At 42.5% G+C, this 18,846-nt stretch overlaps 1 protein-coding gene across 1 annotated transcript in view; it reads left to right on the forward strand.

Moving 5' to 3' along the window:
• Window positions 1-18,223, forward strand: part of SLC25A24 (solute carrier family 25 (mitochondrial carrier; phosphate carrier), member 24) — a 33,848-nt gene extending 15,625 nt beyond the window's left edge. The window contains exons 5-10 of the mRNA XM_004689712.2: window positions 4,292-4,450; window positions 6,363-6,515; window positions 8,024-8,131; window positions 9,244-9,411; window positions 14,993-15,143; window positions 16,748-18,223. Coding sequence (XP_004689769.1) covers window positions 4,292-4,450; window positions 6,363-6,515; window positions 8,024-8,131; window positions 9,244-9,411; window positions 14,993-15,143; window positions 16,748-16,932 — 924 coding nt within the window. The 3' untranslated portion in view covers window positions 16,933-18,223. The remainder of the gene's footprint in view (window positions 1-4,291; window positions 4,451-6,362; window positions 6,516-8,023; window positions 8,132-9,243; window positions 9,412-14,992; window positions 15,144-16,747) is intronic.
• The last annotated feature ends 623 nt before the right edge of the window (window positions 18,224-18,846 follow it).

An 18,846-nucleotide genomic window follows, 5' to 3' on the forward strand; every position in this document is an offset into this window, starting at 1 on the left:
CCATAGCCCCAACGGGCCTCTCACCCACATCCCTTTCAGTCAGTCTAGGACCAGGAAGCAAGCCCAGTTTCTTCATGTCTCCCTCTTCTCCATGTGGCTTCCTCAGGTCTCCTTCTGGCTCTCCATCCTGCTTCCTCCTTCTTCAGACTCCTCATCTTCTCAGCTCAGCTCCACCCTTCCTCTGGGTGGGGCAGGGAACCTGAAACTTCCCCTATTCCTGGGGACGCCCCTGTTACACTACTAGCAAAATGCCTCAACTTACATAGAGCATTATAAGATTGTTGAGATTAGTGTCTTTTCAACTATCAGTGTGAAATAACACTACAACAGAAGGAATACCGCTGGCCCTCCCTGGTGGTGTAACAGGTTGGAGCGTTGCACTGTGAATCATACCAAGCTGTGGCTGCTTCAGTGCAAGTTCGATCCCCAGCCCTGGAGGTGACCCACATGGCGCCTCATACCTCTCCTGATCGGTCCCCTGCTCTGCTCTGCAGTGTGCTTTGTTGTTCTGCCTGTTCTGCTCCCCACTGTTGCTGGTGAACCCTCTCACCACCCCTGCACCTCTGGCCTGTACCTCATTTCTTTGTGCATAAATAAACAAAATCTTAAAAAAAATAAGTAATGTCGCCTAGGTAAATTTCATCCATGTGAAACTGTTTACAAAATCAAATTCTTACTGTATCTTTGGGTCTAGCTGGCTAACAGTTTAGGCTTACAGACATGTATCTATTTTATGATAGTGAGATGGAGAGAGGGTTACTACCATAAAGTAGCTATTTATTCTTGCATACTGTAAGGAAAATGAGTAAATCAGGCTGTTTTTCACCTTCCACACAAGGGAGAGCCCTACCTTGAAATGCTGTTTTCCACCATTCAGACCAGTAACAAACAACTGGGCCTTGCATTTGCAACAATGTATCAGCTCTGTGGCTGTGGTCACTTAACAGTGGAAAGGGGGCCAGGCAGGGATTCCAGGGGTGCTCTCAGTGCACCAATCGCTAGTGTTCTGTCTGTTGCCTGTGTGTTTGGGGCGGGGTTTCAGTGCTAAGGGACTGCAAAACCCACTGAAGGCTCCAGTTTTCATTTTTCGTCTGCAAGCACTGAATGAGCCTGCCTGGCATGGTTGCACTCCAAGTGGTGTAGACAGCAGGGCAGTTCGACTGGGACGGATATGGAGCCCCTGAGGCCACAGGGGCGATTGAGGGGTGGCTAGCCCTCAGTCCTTGTCCAGTGGCTAGCCACGTCCTTGTCCAGTGGGCGCCTCCCCAGGAATGGCCAGAGGTAGATGGGACTCCTGTGGCAGCTGGAAAGGACCCTGCGCAGGATAGAAGGGGAGCCTGGGCAGTTACAGTGCCCCTGAGGCAGCAGGAACTGTGGGCTGGGTGTTTTTCTCACACTCTGCGTGAGTGTGTGTGGAGAGAAGAAACCGGGGCCTGGTGACTGCTGGATGACTCACAGGCCCTGCAAAAACAGCTGAGATTTCTGGAGAAAGAGCTCCAGAGAGACCACCCCACCACCCCAGAGACACCAGACTCCTCCAGAGGAGAGAAGGCTGGCCCCAAGCTCCACGCTCGCCCGGTGGTGACAGAGGATGAAGCACCCGCAGCCCGTGGCACCAGGGGTCAGGCTGCAGGCTCAGCACAGAGGACAGAGTCCACCACCTGTGGCCCAGACACCCAAGCAGGACTGGCAGACTTGGGTGAACAGTTCCACCAGAAACCAGGAGAGCCCCTGGCAGCCTGGCAGCAATGCTTGTGGGACCTAGGAGTGGATGGAATTACTTGCACAGCACGAAGGATGGAGAAACCGGCCCCAGTGGGCCACGCACCCGCCCTTGAGGCAGCGGGCTGCTGCGCAGTCGGAGTTGTGGCCAGGGTGACCACACTCCGTGGGGATGTTTAGAGGCTGCTGTGCACACGGCGTGGGCCGATGCAGGAGATGTGCCGGAGACTGTGAGTAAATGGCAAACACACACTGAGTTCCTGCAGGTACTTGTGAACTGGGAGTGCAGCAAGTTTCCTGTACAGAGCATGGCCCTGATAAGGAGTGTTTTACAGCCTGGATGAGGGATTCCATATTGCACAATGTCCCTTCACCCTCATTTGGGCCCCTCCTGGTGCTTCTGGCACCCTCTGAGGATGCCAAGTAAATGGCGTCACCACAGTGGTAGCCAGTTTGGGTGAAGCTGAGAGCCGGAGCTCAGAATGGGATACAGATAGCTGTCCGGCAACAAAATAGGATGCTAAGGAAGGCGAACAAGACTCTTAAGGTCAGTAAGCCTTTTAAAGTCACACTGCCCAAATACAGATCTTCTGGGAGTAGGGGTAGAGGGTGAAATAGATGCACAGGCCAGCGCTTCTCTGTTGGCGTTTTGGAGACAATTGGGAGAGACCAGCAGTTCACTCCCATAAGAAGGAAAAGCAGGTGACTGCAGGTCCCAGGCATGTGCTCTGCACCCGGAGGTCCATCTGCTGTAGACCAACCCCAAGGAGGCCCTGTTCACTTGCCAGTAGGACGAGGACCAGGGGATGATGGGGTCCCCCCTTAGGGGATGGTGGATGGGAGCCCACATCCCCTATTGCTATTCATGGTTAACAACCAATGTGCAAAGGGTTCTGGCCTTAGAGATGAGGGCAGAGTTCTGTGTTAATGTGGAAACCCAGAGAAGTTTCAGGGGTGGGCTTGTTACATTGGGGGCTTGTTAGAAGGTGGCAGTGGACACTCACTGTGCTTTGACACGGATACCTGCAAAGCCCTGCTCTGTGCCATGAGCTGGTGGCGGCTCACTGGGCCCTGTGGGAGAGGCCATTCTTGGCATCCTTGGTGATGACCTTTATGGACCAGACTCTTGCAGCTTTGGAAAAGACTGTAGCTCTACATGTGGACTGAGCTTAGATGCATTGTTACAGTTTATACTGCCTTTTGCAAGGTATGGGCACAGTAGCCTACTCTTGAGAAAATTGATGTGTAGATTGTATTGAAAACAAAAACAAAAACCCCTGATGAGGTGGAGTATAAGAACAGGCCATTTTTCACCTTCCAGTTAACAGACAACAGATACCTTGAAATTCTGTTTTCCACCATCATACATCTGGTAAACAACAGATTGCCAGTTCCGTTTGCAATGTTGTATCTATCAGTTTTGTGGCTCTGGGCTCTTAACAGGTTACTGGGGTCTAGGCAGGGGAGTTGTTCTGTCTCTCAGTGTTGCCTGCCTCCTGTGTATAGGGCCCTTTGTTTAGCCATGAAAGGCCCAGAAGGCCCCAAGTTCTCCTTTGGCTGTGACAGTGAATCTACCCAGCCTGGGACGGTTACACAACGCACACCTATAAAATCTTTTGTACCAGAATCATCTATAACAAAATATTTTCATTAAAGAACTTCATTTACTTTGCCCTATTTGTAATGATCATAGTAGGTTGGGGTACATGTTGCTTTAAACTGTATCTCCCTGTAAATTTTGCACCCATCACATGTTTAAATAACACTTATAAAAATATTTATAGATGCCTATATAGGAGAAAAGTTTTGGGTATATACACCATAGCTATCATTTAGCATTTATTTACATATTTAAAATATCACGATAGTTAGTTTATATGATTTGAGATAAGGGAATATTTAAGGATTGACAAGCCAATTTTTTTTTCCCTGTAGCTTAAAAAAAAAAAAAGGATTCACTACGTCTGATAAAATGCTGCTCTTTTATTCTGATACCAAAAGGAGAAAAGCAACTCTGAATCTACTAGGAAAAAAGTTGTAATTGTTGCTTCTGTAAATTGTAATTACTGTTGGTTTTCATTGCTTGTGAAATGATACTATATTTTATCTGGTGTGAATAGGCTACTTATCATTTATATGCTCAGATTGGTTCAGTATACTTTTAAAAAAAGATTTATTTATGCATACAGAACTAGGGTAGAGGCCAGAGGTGCAGGGGCAGCGAGAGGCTTCACTAGAGACAGAGTGGGGAGCAGAACAGGCAGACTGACGAAGTGCACTGTAGAGGGGAGCAGCGGGGAGCGAGAGAGGTCTGCTGCCTCATATGGGTCACGTCTCTGGCTGGGGATCGAACTTGCATTGAAGCGGCCGCTGCTGGCTTGCAGCGCTGTGTCCTGTCCCCTTGCGCCACCAGAGAGGGCCAGTTCAGTATACTAATTAAGAAACCACATCGTTTTGAACCAGAAGAACCTCCCCCCCCCCACACCCTTCTCTAAAATAAGCAAACATTTCTTCTTGAGTGACCTGATTTTAATTGATGAAGCATGGGAATCTCTTTTCCATTTCACAGGGTCTTGACATAGGAGATAGTTTAGCTATTCCGGATGAATTCACTGAAGATGAAAAGAAGTCGGGTCAGTGGTGGAGGCAGCTTTTGGCGGGAGCCATTGCTGGTGCCGTCTCTCGAACAAACACTGCACCTTTGGACCGTCTGAAAGTCATGATGCAGGTGAACTTGCCTTGTGTCTAAATTTGTCCTAAATCTCCCAAAACAGTGAGAAATATGGTGCTTTGAAAGTGAAGTTTTAAAACCTCTCAGTAATCGTCCCCTTTTTATCCTAAGCAAAAGCTCTATTTTCTTGCTGTGAACCCTAAGTTCACTCCATGTATTTCATTGTCTAACCAAAATTAAATTATTGTTTCGTATGTGTGTTGAACTTGTAATCTTTGGCATCTGTGACTATTCAAATGTTTTAATTTACAGAAGTTTTCAGTCATTATTATATAGGGTTCTTAAATTATGTATATACAATTATACACTATATAATAGCGTACATAATACACTTACTCTTGAAAGATTTCTTTGTGAAATCTAGAATCTTGTAATGAGGATAATTTAAAAATTATTTAAAGTTGAGGTTATCAGAAAAACCTGGATTTATAGACTTATTTTGCTACTTGCTATTAATACAGGCTTGACTGGTTAGATTGTAAAGAAAGGCAGATAGGGAAAGATGTTTCTTTTGTGCACATTATAGTAACATGTTAATTCTTAGGAAACCCAGTAAAGTGGGTATTTTATCCTCATATTACTCACAGAGAACCTGAATCTTGGAGAATTGAGTAACTTTTCCTTTATAATAAATTAGGTGCGAAGTGAGTATCTTTGACTCCAAAGCTCATGGTTCTCACACCACACAAACTCTCTGGTTCATTTTCCTTCATTCTGGAATGGGAATGGAGATAACTAACGAGGGTGATAAATGATACAAGGTATGTGAAAATGTCTAATACATGGGCACACCCTACTGAATCTAACAATTCCTTAAAATACACTTTTAAAAGTTGTTTTTGTTACTACTATTGCCATTTCTTTTTAAAGCTGTCCTTAAATTTCTGTACAAAATGAGAAGTGTCTTCTGACCATATTTTAAGCTAGCATCCTCTCAGAGTGTACCTCAGTCTCAGAATGCACTTACAGGCCAAGCTTTAAAGAAGAATGTGAGGACCAGTAATAAATCTTTGAGAGAGCTAGAATGAGCATTTGTTTTTTCCTTTATCATATTTTACTGTCGAGTTTATTTAAGCTAAAATGGACATCTCTGGACTACATTTCTGCAGTTCAGAACACTTTTGAAGCAAAAGGAATTAGTCCTTCTTGTAGAAGGACTTGGATATACTGGAAGCTTTTATGCTCACAGTTGTGGTTTATTATAGAGAAAAGATACAGATTACAGACAGCCAAGGAAAGGAGTCTTTAGAGCTGCATCAGAGGAAGTATCAAATGCAGAAGGTCTGTTGTCCTCTCTCAGAGCCATGATGTTTTATTTCCTGGGAGTGATGTGTGACACTGTGCAGAATATTTCATGCTGAGCAGGAAATCCTTGTGCCTAGGGCTTTAACAAAACTTGATTACATGCTACTGTAAGATTTCTTTAAAATTGTTACAGGTTTGTTAGACTTAATCAGTTTTTGCAGAGAGGCATTCGTGAGGTCCAGTGTATTTGAGAAACTACCACATTTGTAGTATAAGCCAAATAATTTGTCAGTACTAGGTTAGGTAGTTGGTACATGTCTTGAATTTATTGCTGAGAGAGAGAGGCCTGGAGATAAGCCAAAGAGGGTGAATTTTTGGGCCATGTTGTATTATGAGTGTTTTTCATACTATCAAGTTTGATCATGTGCGCTCTACTTTTCCACATTAAAGATACTCATTTTTCTTAGTTTTAAATTCAGGCTTAGCCTCTAAAATGGTGGTAATAATTTTTTCCCATCACTATACAGTTCCTAATACTACTTTCTACTTTGAAATGCCCCTTCTTGCAGTAATAAATATTGAAAAGAAAGTGGCTTGCATGGTTACTTTAGAAATAGTAGTGACAACATGCCACCAATATTTTTATATCATCTTTTATTTTTAGGTCCACGGTTCAAAATCACACAAAATGAGCATATATGATGGCTTTCGACAGATGGTGAAAGAAGGAGGGATCCTCTCCCTCTGGAGAGGAAACGGTACCAATGTCATTAAAATTGCCCCAGAGACAGCTGTTAAATTCTATGCGTATGAACAGGTAATTGTTATCACCTGTGGGCTTATTAATATAGAGGCGTTAACAAACTGACTCATTAGCAGTTAATGTGCAGTATGTTCTTGTTATACATGATACTTTTCTACATATACTTGCGAGCAATTTATCCTTCAGGAGATTATTCACATGATGAAATTGTGAGATTCTGAATTTCACTTCACACTATAAAGAGACACTTCTGTGTTCTTGTCTAAGTAACCTTTCAAGGAAATGTAGAATTGTAGCTTATTAACTCATACTCATTTTGTTTTATTTCAAATTGATTTTTGATTGAGGGATTATTTTGTTCTTGAGCAGCTGAAAACTCTTGAGAAGATTACAAAGTCTAGTAGTTATCTTCTCCCCCCCCTTAGGAAATAGAAAAACAAAGGAAAAAATGGGAGAAAATTATCTTTTGGGACTTTAATTAGAGCCTATCTTTGAGAAGAATAGTTGAGAATTCAAGTCATTAACAAGGGCTAGCAGACTTTAGGTTGTCCTATGTTCTTGGATTTTATGATATGAAAACTAGAGAATAAAAATTAAAAAAATTCAATTATAAGTCATTATTTAAGTATGCTAGAAATCTGTTATTTTTGAAAGTCAATGTTATCGTGAACAAATTTGTGCACTGTACTTTGTTACTTGCCATTTGCCTGGGTACTGTCAGCAGGCATCCATCCAGTCAAGGTTCTTTTCTGAGCCCCTTTTGCAATATTCTCATTTTGTGTGCTAACTTTTATTAGAGATAGACAGAAAATGCTCTACATAACATAGTGAAGTGTTCCTAGTGTCTCTGTCTCTCCCATTATTTCTCTCCCCGCCACTGGCAGTCTGTGCATCCGTTAGGGCTCTGTGAAAGTATTTCCCAAGTAAAACCAATGCTCCCCTCCCCAGCTTCCTTAGACCTCTGAATTACAGACTCCAGCTTTCTGTTGAATAAAGAAGAGTTCAGAGACTTGTAGTTACTTTGAGATAAATATGATGCTATGTATACATATTTTTAAAGATTTATTTATGCATACAGAACTGGGGTACAGGCCAGAGGGGTGTGTGTGTGGGGGTGGGTTGAGAGGATTCATCAGAGGCAGAGTGGGGCGCAGAACAGGCAGATTGACTGAAACACACTGCTGAGGGGAGCAGCGGGCGGGTTGGGAGAGGTCTGCCGCGTCATGTGGGTCAGCTCCCTGGCCTGGGATGAAACTTGTGTTGCAGTGGCTTCGATAGCTTCATCATGCTGTGCTTTAACCTGTTGTGCCACCAAGGAGGGCACACTGTATATATTCTTAATTTTTCCCCTGTAAATAGCTAGCTCCCTTCTTGACAGGTCTTATTCTCGAATAGCTTAAAAGGCTAAGAAAAGTATTTTCAACCTGATATATAATGTTCAAAGCAGCGTATGGATGCGATCACATTAGGGATTACCACTTCCACATGAGAATTTGTAGGGGGATGCACAGTTCAGCCTCTGACATTTATCAGTATTTACTGAAAATTTTATTTATTAACAGTACAAGAAGTTGCTTACTGAAGAAGGACAGAAAATAGGAACCTTTGAGAGGTTTATTTCTGGTTCCATGGCTGGAGCAACTGCACAGACTTTCATTTACCCCATGGAGGTAAGGACCATTGAAGGTCTGACAGTGTTAGTTATGTTCACACTAATTATAAAGTGCTTTGTAATAAGTTACCCCAAAATTAGCACTTAGAAACAACACACATTGAATAACTCACAGTTTCTGTGGGGCAGAAATCTAGGAGTGACTTGGGTGGATGCGTGCCTCTGGCGCAGAATCCCGTCAAGGTATTAGCTAGGGCTGAAGTCCCTACAGGATTCACCTGGGGGTGGATCTGCTTCCAAGCGCCTCACAAATTTGTTGCTTCGCAGGCAGTTGGTCAGAGCATCACACAGCCTTTCCACTGGCTGCTTGGTCTCCCCACAACCTGGTGTCTGGTATCTCCCAGTCTGTGATTGAGCCCAAGTGAGCCCCTCAGGTGGAAGCTGCAGTCTTTGTCACTCTGCTGATTTCTGTTGGTCTGTACCCAGCAGGAGGGGACTCCAGGAGGCACGGGTGGTTGGGGGCCATCTTGGAGTTTAAAGATAGAGGAAGGCAAAGACAGTGTCATAGGTCTACAAAGACTAACGTATTTATTGTCTGGTCTTTGCAAAAGTAATTGTGCCAACTCCTCTTTTAGAGCAAAAACAATACACCAGATGAAAAAGGGATTTTCAATAACCGATAAGCAAGCTATGCCCTTAATTTTTACCATTGTGGTTTTCAAAGGTGACTTCCTTTGTAAACTTCTTAAAATGATTGTTCAGATTACCCCATATATTCTTTGAGAAAAGCCGAATTCAGACTGAGTCTTCATCTTCTTATCCTTCATCTCAGGCAATAGCCTCTTCCTGCCTGCTTCCCATCCTGTGTTCCAACTTAAAAACTCTGGAACCCTCCTCTATGCAGTCATTTCCCTCACTCCCATATCTAATCAGTCACCAGCCAGTTCAATAGATTGTTTTCTCTGCCACTGTCCTCTTTCAGGTTCTCTGTGTAATAACTAGGTCCCTTTGACTCTGATGGAAGCTCCTTCATAGAAATTTCACGAGGGAGAACACACGAGCCAGTTGGATTGTCCCTGGGGTGGAGTATGTCCTCGGTAAAATGACTTCTGAACTGCATGAGGAAAGCGTTAATATGAGCAGTAATATTTTGTTGTATCTTATAACCAGGTTTTGAAAACCAGGCTGGCTGTAGGTAAAACTGGCCAGTATTCTGGACTAGTCCATTGTGCCAAGAAGATTTTGAAACATGAAGGCGTGGGAGCTTTTTACAAAGGCTACATTCCCAATTTATTAGGCATCATACCTTATGCGGGCATAGATCTTGCTGTCTATGAGGTGAGTTAATGTCTTTTGAATCTGAAATGTCACTAAGTAGTTCTTATTAATCATTTGACTTTAAAGAAATACATGTATGCCAGAAAAAAGTTTGTAGCCAAAAATAGATGCAAGGGTGTGTTATTTGATCTTTCAAAAGTACCCAGAATATGAGACTCTGTTCGTAATCGTTTTTGTATTAGATTTCCCTGGGAATTATTTTTATTAATGAAGAGGGTGGACTTATATTAAGGTACAGCTTTTCAGCTTAGATGGTACTAGAGTTTCTGTTGTTTGGGGAAGAGAAAATAAGCAAAAATTTGGTCACATTTCCTTGATCACTAAAATTTGGTATTCCTCCTGACCAAGAGACTGATAAAGGTAGTAACCTCTAGATCCAGTGTCTGAGCCAGTGACTTGCATATAGATTCAGTGATTTAAATGGCAGAGTAGATCCAAGATTTGCATTCTAAGAAGTCTGTTTAGACCAAAGGATGAATCTTTGTCTCTTTTTCTTTTTGTCCGGGGACTCCCATAGTACATACCCTGTCTCATCTGATGGCTCCAGGAAGTCTCTCAGATTACTGTTACTGTTTGCTACATTTTTTCTTTGTACTTCTGTGCCTCTATAATTTTGTCCTGTTTTAATTTTTTTTTAAAGATTTATTTATTTATTCGTACAGAACTGGGGTACAGGCCAGAGATGTGGAGGGTGAGAGGATTCACCAGAGACAGAGCGGGGAGCAGAACAGGCAGATCTACGAAGTACACTGCTGAGGGGAGCAGCGAGCGGGTCAGGAGAGGTCTGCCACGCCATGTGGTCTCCTCCGGGGCAGGCGGGAATCGAACTCATGCGGAAGTGGCTTAAGGTTCTTTGTGCCGTGCTTTAACCCGCTGCGCCACCAGGGAGGGCCCTGTCCTGTTTTAATTTAATGGACTTTTGTTTCTGTCAAGTCTGTGGTCAAACACCCCTAAAATGAATTTTTCAGTTCAGTTATTATAGTCTTCAGCTCCAGAATGTATTTGGTTTTTAGACATAGTTTCTACGGCTTTGTTATTAACAATCTCATTTTGTTCATTATTTTCCTGATTTGATCTATTAACAATCTCATTTTGTTCATCATTTTCCTGATTTGATCTATTTGCTGTGGTCTCCTTAAGTATGCTTATGATGGTCAAAAATTCATATGCAGTCCACTACTTTCAAGTTTGTCTTCCTCAGGTTTAATTTGTTCCTTTGATTGGGTCCTGCTTCCTCGTTTCTTTATAAGACTTATTTTCTGTTGGGACTTGGCCATTTGGAAAACTGGCCACCTCTCCCTCTGTTTGTGATCTGGTTCCATTCAGGAAGGACTTTCACTAATCAGCCCAGCTAGAGATTCTAGATCTTCAGATGTTTCCGTGGATGCAGCCTCTCTCAGCAGTGTGTAATCTACATCTCAGTTGCTCTTCTGGTGTGGGCAGAGTGATTCTAAGGCTATAGCGCCCCTACTTTATTGTATTGCAGACTTCACCTTTGCATTCATCACTATTCTCAGAGTCCCCAACCTGGTGCCCCTTCCTTCCAGTGCTTAGATTCAGGTAAGATAGAAACCAGTCCTTCCTTGGACGGCCCCAGGGAAACTGAGGACATTGCACTTATGTTTCGCTCTTCCCTTTACCTTCCCAAGGAGAAGTTGGGACTTGCCAGTTTTCTTCTACTTGTGTTTCAGTGGTTGAAGGGGCTGCCCTGGAGAATAAGTGTTAGGAATTTCCTACTGGCTTTTGAGGTAGTTGACTTCATCCTTATCTGGATGTAGGAATCTTTTGTTTCCTGAATTTCTCAGAAAGGCGTATATATTTTTATTGGATCATTGTCTTCATTAGGGAAGAAGAATCTGGAATTTCCTATTGTACCATTTTGCTGATGTCACTGCTCCTTGAACTGAGCTTTGAAGGATGAAAAAGAGCAGATTAAAAAAAAAAAAGGGGGGGGTCCTCCCTGGTGGTGCAGCGGGTTAAAGCACTGCACTAAGAAGCTTAAGCCACTTCCTCATGAGTTCGATCCCCGCCTGCCCCGGAGGAGATCCACATGGCGTGGCAGACCTCTCCTGACCCGCCCACTGCTCCCCTCAGCACTGTACTTCATTGATCTGCCTGTTCTTCTCCCGAATCTGTCCCTGGTGAATCCTCTCACCCTCCGCATCTCTGGCCTATACCCCACTTCTGTATGAATAAATAAATAAATCTTAAAAACAAAAAAGGATCAGATTGGGGGAGAGTGCTGGCAGAGTGAGTAGTGTGTACAAAAACATGTAAGTAGAGTATACAAAGGGCGTGGGAATTGGGATAATACAGGTACTTCTGGTTCATGGTAAGATTCGACAGTGTTAGTGAAGAGGCTGGGAAATTTCTATGATACTGAAAAGCTTTGCATGCTGCGTGGAGGCTCCTATTCTAAAGATGGCAGACAGCTGTTAACGGACAAACAGGTGAAGGCCATAATTAGACTGATACTTTTGAAACTGTGTGTATAGCTATGTATCTGTATCTCTCCATATCTTATATTTCTGAATGTAGAGAATGAGAGAGAGAGATAATTTAGAGAATTCTGGAAGAAGACCAGATTTGGTTGGTGTGAGGTTATAAACTTGATCTTTTATAGTTAGTGTGAAATATTTCTAGAATATATAAATGGAGATACCCGTGGTTAGGTGGATATGTGTGGATTGGGAGATTGCAAAAACTTAGGGAAGGGCATAACTGAATTTATCAGGCACGTCATGTGGGGTTATTGGTGACTATACAAGAGCAACCCTAATGGGATGGTTTTGAAAAGCAGAGTGTAATAATGAGGACTCAGAATCAAGTGAAGGACCGATAAGGAAGGCAGCTGGTCCTGAGGAGACTTAGTGGAAGGGAAGGAGAAAAACAGCAGATGACATGGCCAACCTTCCTGAAGTGATAGAGCTTCAGCATATGTCTAAGTAGAAGGGCCCAGCACTAATAAAGAGAGGAGACAAGATAGTTAAAAGTTAGGACAGTTCAAAAATAATAAAAATAGAGACATCTGAGAATCAAGGAATGATAGTGGATCCTAGGAGGTAGAAGAACATGGATTATGGGGCAGAGAGTGAGGGCTCACAAGGTGCATATGCTTTATAGAATCAAATTTTTTTTTTCTTTTTAAGATTTATTTGTTTATGCATACAGAACTGGGGTACAGGCCAGAGGTGCAGGGGCGGTGAGAGGATTCACCAGAGACAGAGTGGGGAGCAGAACAGGCCGACTGATGAAGTACACTGCTGAGGGGAGCAGCGGGCGGGCCACCATGTGGGTCACCTAAGGGGTGGTCTGGGGATCGAACTCACTTTTAAGCGTCTGTGACCAGCTTGCAGTGCTGTGTCTCAACCTGTGCGCCACCAGGGAGGGCCCCAGAATTTTAAATTGTTTTAAGAGTACATTTTCTCCTCATTTCTTTCCTCCCATTCTGATTTTTTATGTTGCACTTGTACAACATTATATATGACTGAGAAGCATAGGGTCATGCCTGCCCAGATGCCTGTCACCCCAGCACTCCCAGTCCTCCTCCATCGTCCTTTGTGACTCCTCTGCACTTTGCTCTTCTCTCTCCCCCTCTCATAGTCTCCATTATAAGTCAGATTTCTAAGTTTTTAAATTGGTTTGTTTTATCCAACCTTTTGTTTTGTTTCCATATGTAAGTGAAACCATCCGGTATTTGTCTTCTTCCTTGTGGCTTACTTCACTTAGAGAACTCCCGTCCAGTTCCATCCATATTGTCACAGGAGTTCCTCTTTTTAACAGCGCGCCATTGTGTACATGTGCACCAGATCTTTCTAGTCTACTTAAGTGTCCCTGGGCCTTAAGGTTGCTTCCATAAGTTGACTACTGTAAACAGCTGCATTGACATGGTGCATCTGGCCCCTCAAATTTGTATTCTTGCATTCTTCAGGTAGATACCTAGGTGTGTTGGGTCATACAGTAGGTCTTTTTGTTTTTTGTTTAATATTTATTTATACATAGAGAACTGGGGTCCAGGCCAGAGGTCTAGGGGCAGTGAGAGGATTCAACAGAGACAGAGCAGGGAGCAGAACAGGCCAAGTACACTGCTGAGGGGAGCAGTGGGCAGGTCAGGAGAGGTCTGCTGCGCCACGTGGGTCACCTCGGGCTGGGATCGAACCAACACTGAAGCGGCTGAGGCCAGCTTGCAGTGCTGCGTCCTAACCCGTCGTGCCACCAGGGAGGGCCCAGTAGATCTATTTTTAATAAGCTGGGAAATCTCTATATTGTTTTCTGTAGGGACTGGATCTCCCTACGTTCCCCCAGCAGGGTATGAAAGTTCCCTTTTCTCACATTCTCAGCAACACAAGTTGTTTCTGGCCTTTTGGATTGGGGCCATTCTGTGAGGTGGTATTTCATTGCGGTTTTGACTTGCGTTTTCCTGATAAGTGACGATGAGCATTTTTTCATGTGCTTGTTGCTGTTTATAAGTTTTCTTTGGGGAATACCTGTATAACTCTTCTGCCCATTTCTTGATTGGGTTCTTGTTTTCTTTTTGTTGAGTTGTATGTGTTCTGTATGTACCTGGGATATCAGCCCTTTGTCAGGTGTATGATGTGTGTTTTCTTCCATTCAGATGGGTGCCTTTTGAAAATTTTAAAATCATATTTCTTATTTTTTTATATCATTCATTCTTCATCTTGTGCATTTTTTCCATCTCAGTTGTAAAATCCCCATGGGGTGTGTGCCTTTTTATTTTAATGGTAATTTCTTTTGCTTTGTCCTGACCTCAGTAGCGTAGGTAGTTTGCTAGTGTTACTGAGTCACTTCTATTTTCTCATTTTCATGGTTTAGACATGTTTGTCTATAGCCTTCATGGCTTTATTTATCATCATGCTATCATGCTGAATGGTCATCTACAAATAATAAATTATGGGAAAAAAGTAAGTGAACATAAAATAAGCCACTTGAATCGAATTCTTCACATTTATTGTGCTATTTTTATGTAACGGTAAGGGCTAATTTGCAGTTAACCTTTAAAAATGTAAGCTTGTTATATAATTAATGCCACATTCATATATTTTTTTATACTTAAACTATTTCATATTTAGAAAGTAGATCGGAATATATATTTTATATAATTTCTCAACGATTGCCTTCTAGTGGAAATAAACGTGGCCTGGGGATCAAATCCACACACTGATTCTTCACCTTCATTTGAAAAACCTCTACTGAGAATAATTTTCCCCATTTATAAAATCAGAGGAATAGTTCTCAGAGCTGTTGTAGGATTAAATGAAAGTACAAAATGAGAAGTAATTAGTAGGAGGTTATTTCATTAATGTTGTAGGACATGTCCTTTAGTGTGGGAACATTTAGTGTGCAATTGATCTTTACGTGTCTTTAGGAGAAAATGAGCAAGCCATGCAGACCTCACAGTTCTGACTCCTACCTCTCCACAGAGCTCCGCAGCCACCACAGAAAATGCACCAGATGTGGGGGGTCTCTCATAAGGGGGTCTCTCATAAGGGTGGGGGGAGCTAGGAAAATACTCATGCTGAGTGCAGGCAGTTACACAGTTCTCGATTATTTTCTTTTGCAGCTCTTGAAGTCCTATTGGCTAGATAATTTTGCCAAAGACTCTGTCAACCCCGGAGTTGTGGTATTACTGGGGTGCGGTGCCTTATCCAGCACCTGTGGTCAGCTGGCCAGCTACCCCTTGGCTTTGGTGAGGACTCGCATGCAGGCTCAAGGTGAGTTTTTGATGAAATGAGAACATGGTTAAAAATACTTCGTCAGTGGGCCCTCCCTGGTGGCGCAGCGGGTTTAACCACAGCACTAAGAAGCTAAAGACACTCGGAGCACCATTTCTATCCTCACCCCGGAAGTCACCCACATGTCTCGGCAGACTTCTTTTTCTCCTGACCTGCCCGCTGCTCCTCTCAGCAGTGTACTTTGTCGATCTGCCTGCCCTGCTCCCCACTTCGTCTCTGGTGAAGCCGCTCACCGCCCCTGCACTTCTGGCCTGTGCCCCATCTCTGTATGCACAAATAAATAAATCTTAAACCACACACACACACACACACACACGCACTTATCAGTTATCTGTGTTGTGAACTTTTCAAGCAGAGTATGGTTTTAAGAAGTATTTATTAACTTTTTTTTGTCTCCCTAAGGAAAATTTTCCTTCAGAAAGTTTTTCCTAATCATGAGTCTTGATGAAATTTTTTTTTTTAAGATTTATTTATTTATTTGTGCATACAGAACTGGGGTACAGGCCAGAGGCTCAGGGGCGGTGAGAGGCTTCACCAGAGACAGAGTGGGGAGCAGAACAGGCAGATCGACGAAGTACACTGCTGAGGGAAGCAGCGGGCGGGTCAGGAGAGGTCTGGCTCGCCATGTGGTCTCCTCCGGGGCAGGAGGCAGGCGGGAATCGAACTCATGCGGAAGTGGCTTCAGATTCTCAGTGCTGTGCTTTAACCCGCTGCGCCACCAGGGAGGGCCGAGTCTTGATGAAATTTTAACTGTATCCTGTGCATATCTGTGTTTTTCACGAGCAGGTGGTATTTGTCCATGTTGTGAATGCGTATTTTCAGAGTATAGATGGAGGGCCTTCCTGGTGGCCTAGGTTAAGTCTCAGTGCTATCACCTCCACAGCCTGAGTTCAATCCCCAGCCCAGGGAAGTGACCCCCATGGCACAGCAGACCCCTCGTGTCTCTGCTGCTCACCTTGGCGGTGTGTTTTAGTTAGATCTGCCTGTTCAGCTCCCCACTTGGTCTCTCACCTCCTGCACCTTTGGCCTGAACCTCAGTTCACCTTTGCAAAAGTATAAAAAAAGAGTCTAGATACATTTGGGTTCAGATGCTTTCCCTAACTCTGGATTTTCAATTTCTCATCTGTAAATGAAAACATCTGTACAGTGTTGTAAGAGTATGTGTAAAGCCCTTTATATTAAGTTCTTGGTAAAGGGTGGTAGGAATTGTTGTTATTATTGAACTAGAACCTTTGAACTGGGATCCTTCCCCTCTGTGACACTGTTCCTTCGGCTGTGATTACAGGGTGCCTTCCTGGTTATTTCACATCTCTCTCATCCTCTCTCCTTATTTGCTGACTGCTGTTGCTTTTCTTTTTCTCTTCTGCTCTTTTGCCGACCTTGGCAGCCCATTTCTTTAAAAAGTACAGTGATAGTTCAGCTCTATCCTCATCCTCTCCCAGGTACCAACCACCCTTCCCCCAACATACATTTATATTCTTTTTTACACTACTTGTAGTTAGGAGGATAATGATTTGTAGTAATAATAACACATACCCTAGAATTTTTAACTTAACTTGGCTACTCTTTTTGTAATTTTTTAGCTATGGTAGAAGGAGCCCCGCAGCTGAATATGGTTGGCCTCTTTCAGCGAATAATTTCCAAAGAAGGAGTGGCAGGACTGTACCGAGGCATCACTCCAAACTTCATGAAAGTGATCCCTGCTGTGGGCATCAGCTATGTGGCTTATGAAAATATGAAACGAACTTTAGGAGTAACCCAGAAATAACATGTTGATTGTATTGCGTTAACATTGATGATCAAAATTTTCAACACTTGCAAACGTGACTTTTTTTTCCAGAATTGTAACAAGCCTATGGCTAAGGAAACTGTCTTTTTTTCACAAAAGGGAGGAGAATATCAATGATCACTTCAGATTTTGAACTTGATTTTATATGTATATATATAATGATAAAAATAATGGTTTTGATATTTCATACAATTTTGGAAAGGTCACATGGTTGATTTTTATTTCTTACTAGTCCTTTTATAAATCTCTGCCTTTGAACAATAAATCTGGAAACATTTGCTTGAACTAAACTTGTTTTGTGTGGAGCATTGTAAATCGTCCATCTTTATTTTGATGGACGTATATGAGTTCCTTTATACTTCACTGTCTTTTTCTTGAAAACCAAATGAACAGAAAGCTTTGAAACTTAAATTTTTAGGTATCTTTGAATGTCTCTTTAGACTTTTAAAAATTTCCTTCTACAACTGTTAATTAGAAAACCACTGAGTGAAAATATACCTTGTAGCTGTCAAGTAAATTTAGGAATTACAGCTTTTCTTTAAGTGGAATAAGAATGAAACTAAGTGACAGGATTTCAAGGCATTTGAACACTCTAATCTGTTTTGTTTTGTGTAAGAATGTTTATTTCAGTGGACACTACTCCATCCTGACTGTTAGTGCTTGGTTCCCGGGAAGGTGCCAGTTATCAGTATTCTTCTGTGAAATGGCCGATGCAGGTCGCTCATTTGAAGGATTCTGTCATTGCTTTGAAAGGCACCAGAAAACAAAACCCTTTTGCTTCTGTCATTTTCTGAAGTGCACTTCCCTTTTCTTTGTCTTTTGATTTCTAATAATTCCTGTTATAATTTACTGACACTCAAGTGAAAACTCAGTGACATAATAGGAATTCATTTAAATCTACCTCTTCTGTTTTCTGAACCAAAGACAAAGATTGGTCTCCTGTCTGTGACCCATACTCTTAAAAAGTTGTTTTCATTAGATTAGTTAAGTTTGGTGAAAAGATTCCTTATTTTATAATGCGTCTGATGGGTGTGGGACTCAACTCTATCGTCAGTGATTTTTGTACTTTTGAACACATAAAGGACAATGTTAAGGTAGATGATTAGCTCTTTCTTTTTTACTCAAATTGTGGAATGAATAACTGCAGTTCAAGCTACTGAAAAATACTTGGGTGTTCATTATGAATTTGTTTGCTACTTAACATTTGTAAGGCATGAATGTGATTTATCTGCGCATCTTGTATTTTTTAATAAAATGATCTTGAAAAAAGTCTGATTAGTTGAAGATAGTTTTTCCTGATAGCACATTTCCTTTCCATTTCTATTAAAAATGTGCTTGTTTTTGAAATGGCTTATTTCTTGTTTTAAGAAAACAGTGTTCGGCAGTGCTGGTGTTGTACGTCTTCTATTATTGGCAGAAGTTTGAACCACACTTTTCGCATCTGGTTCCGTAAAGTCTTTCCAAATACTACACCTTCCCTGATCAACCACAGCATCTATTATATCTGTCACACATTCTGGCATAAAGTGATGTTTCTCATAATGCCCAAATCTTAACATTTAGCCTTTGGGGTTACTCCCTGGGGATTCAGTGCTAAGGCGAATCTCAAATCACCGTGTTTCTTGGCACAGCTTGGTGGACTAACGGCTTGACCTGACATTATGGGAAACACAAGCTAAGTAAGTTGCTGGTAAGGTAAAATTTATGGTTTGGGTTAAAGTACAAAATTTGATTAAAAAAAAAAAATACTGTTGGCCCTCCCTGGTGGCGCAGCGGGTTAAAGCACAGCACTGAGAATCTGAAGCCACTTCCGCATGAGTTCGATTCCCGCCTGCCCCGGAGGAGACCACATGGTGAGCCAGACCTCTCCTGACCCGCCCGCTGCTCCCCTCA

Source organism: Condylura cristata, unplaced genomic scaffold, assembly GCF_000260355.1.
Source record: "Condylura cristata isolate star-nosed mole 26May11 unplaced genomic scaffold, ConCri1.0 scaffold00026, whole genome shotgun sequence".
Classification (NCBI taxonomy): Eukaryota; Metazoa; Chordata; class Mammalia; order Eulipotyphla; family Talpidae; genus Condylura; species Condylura cristata.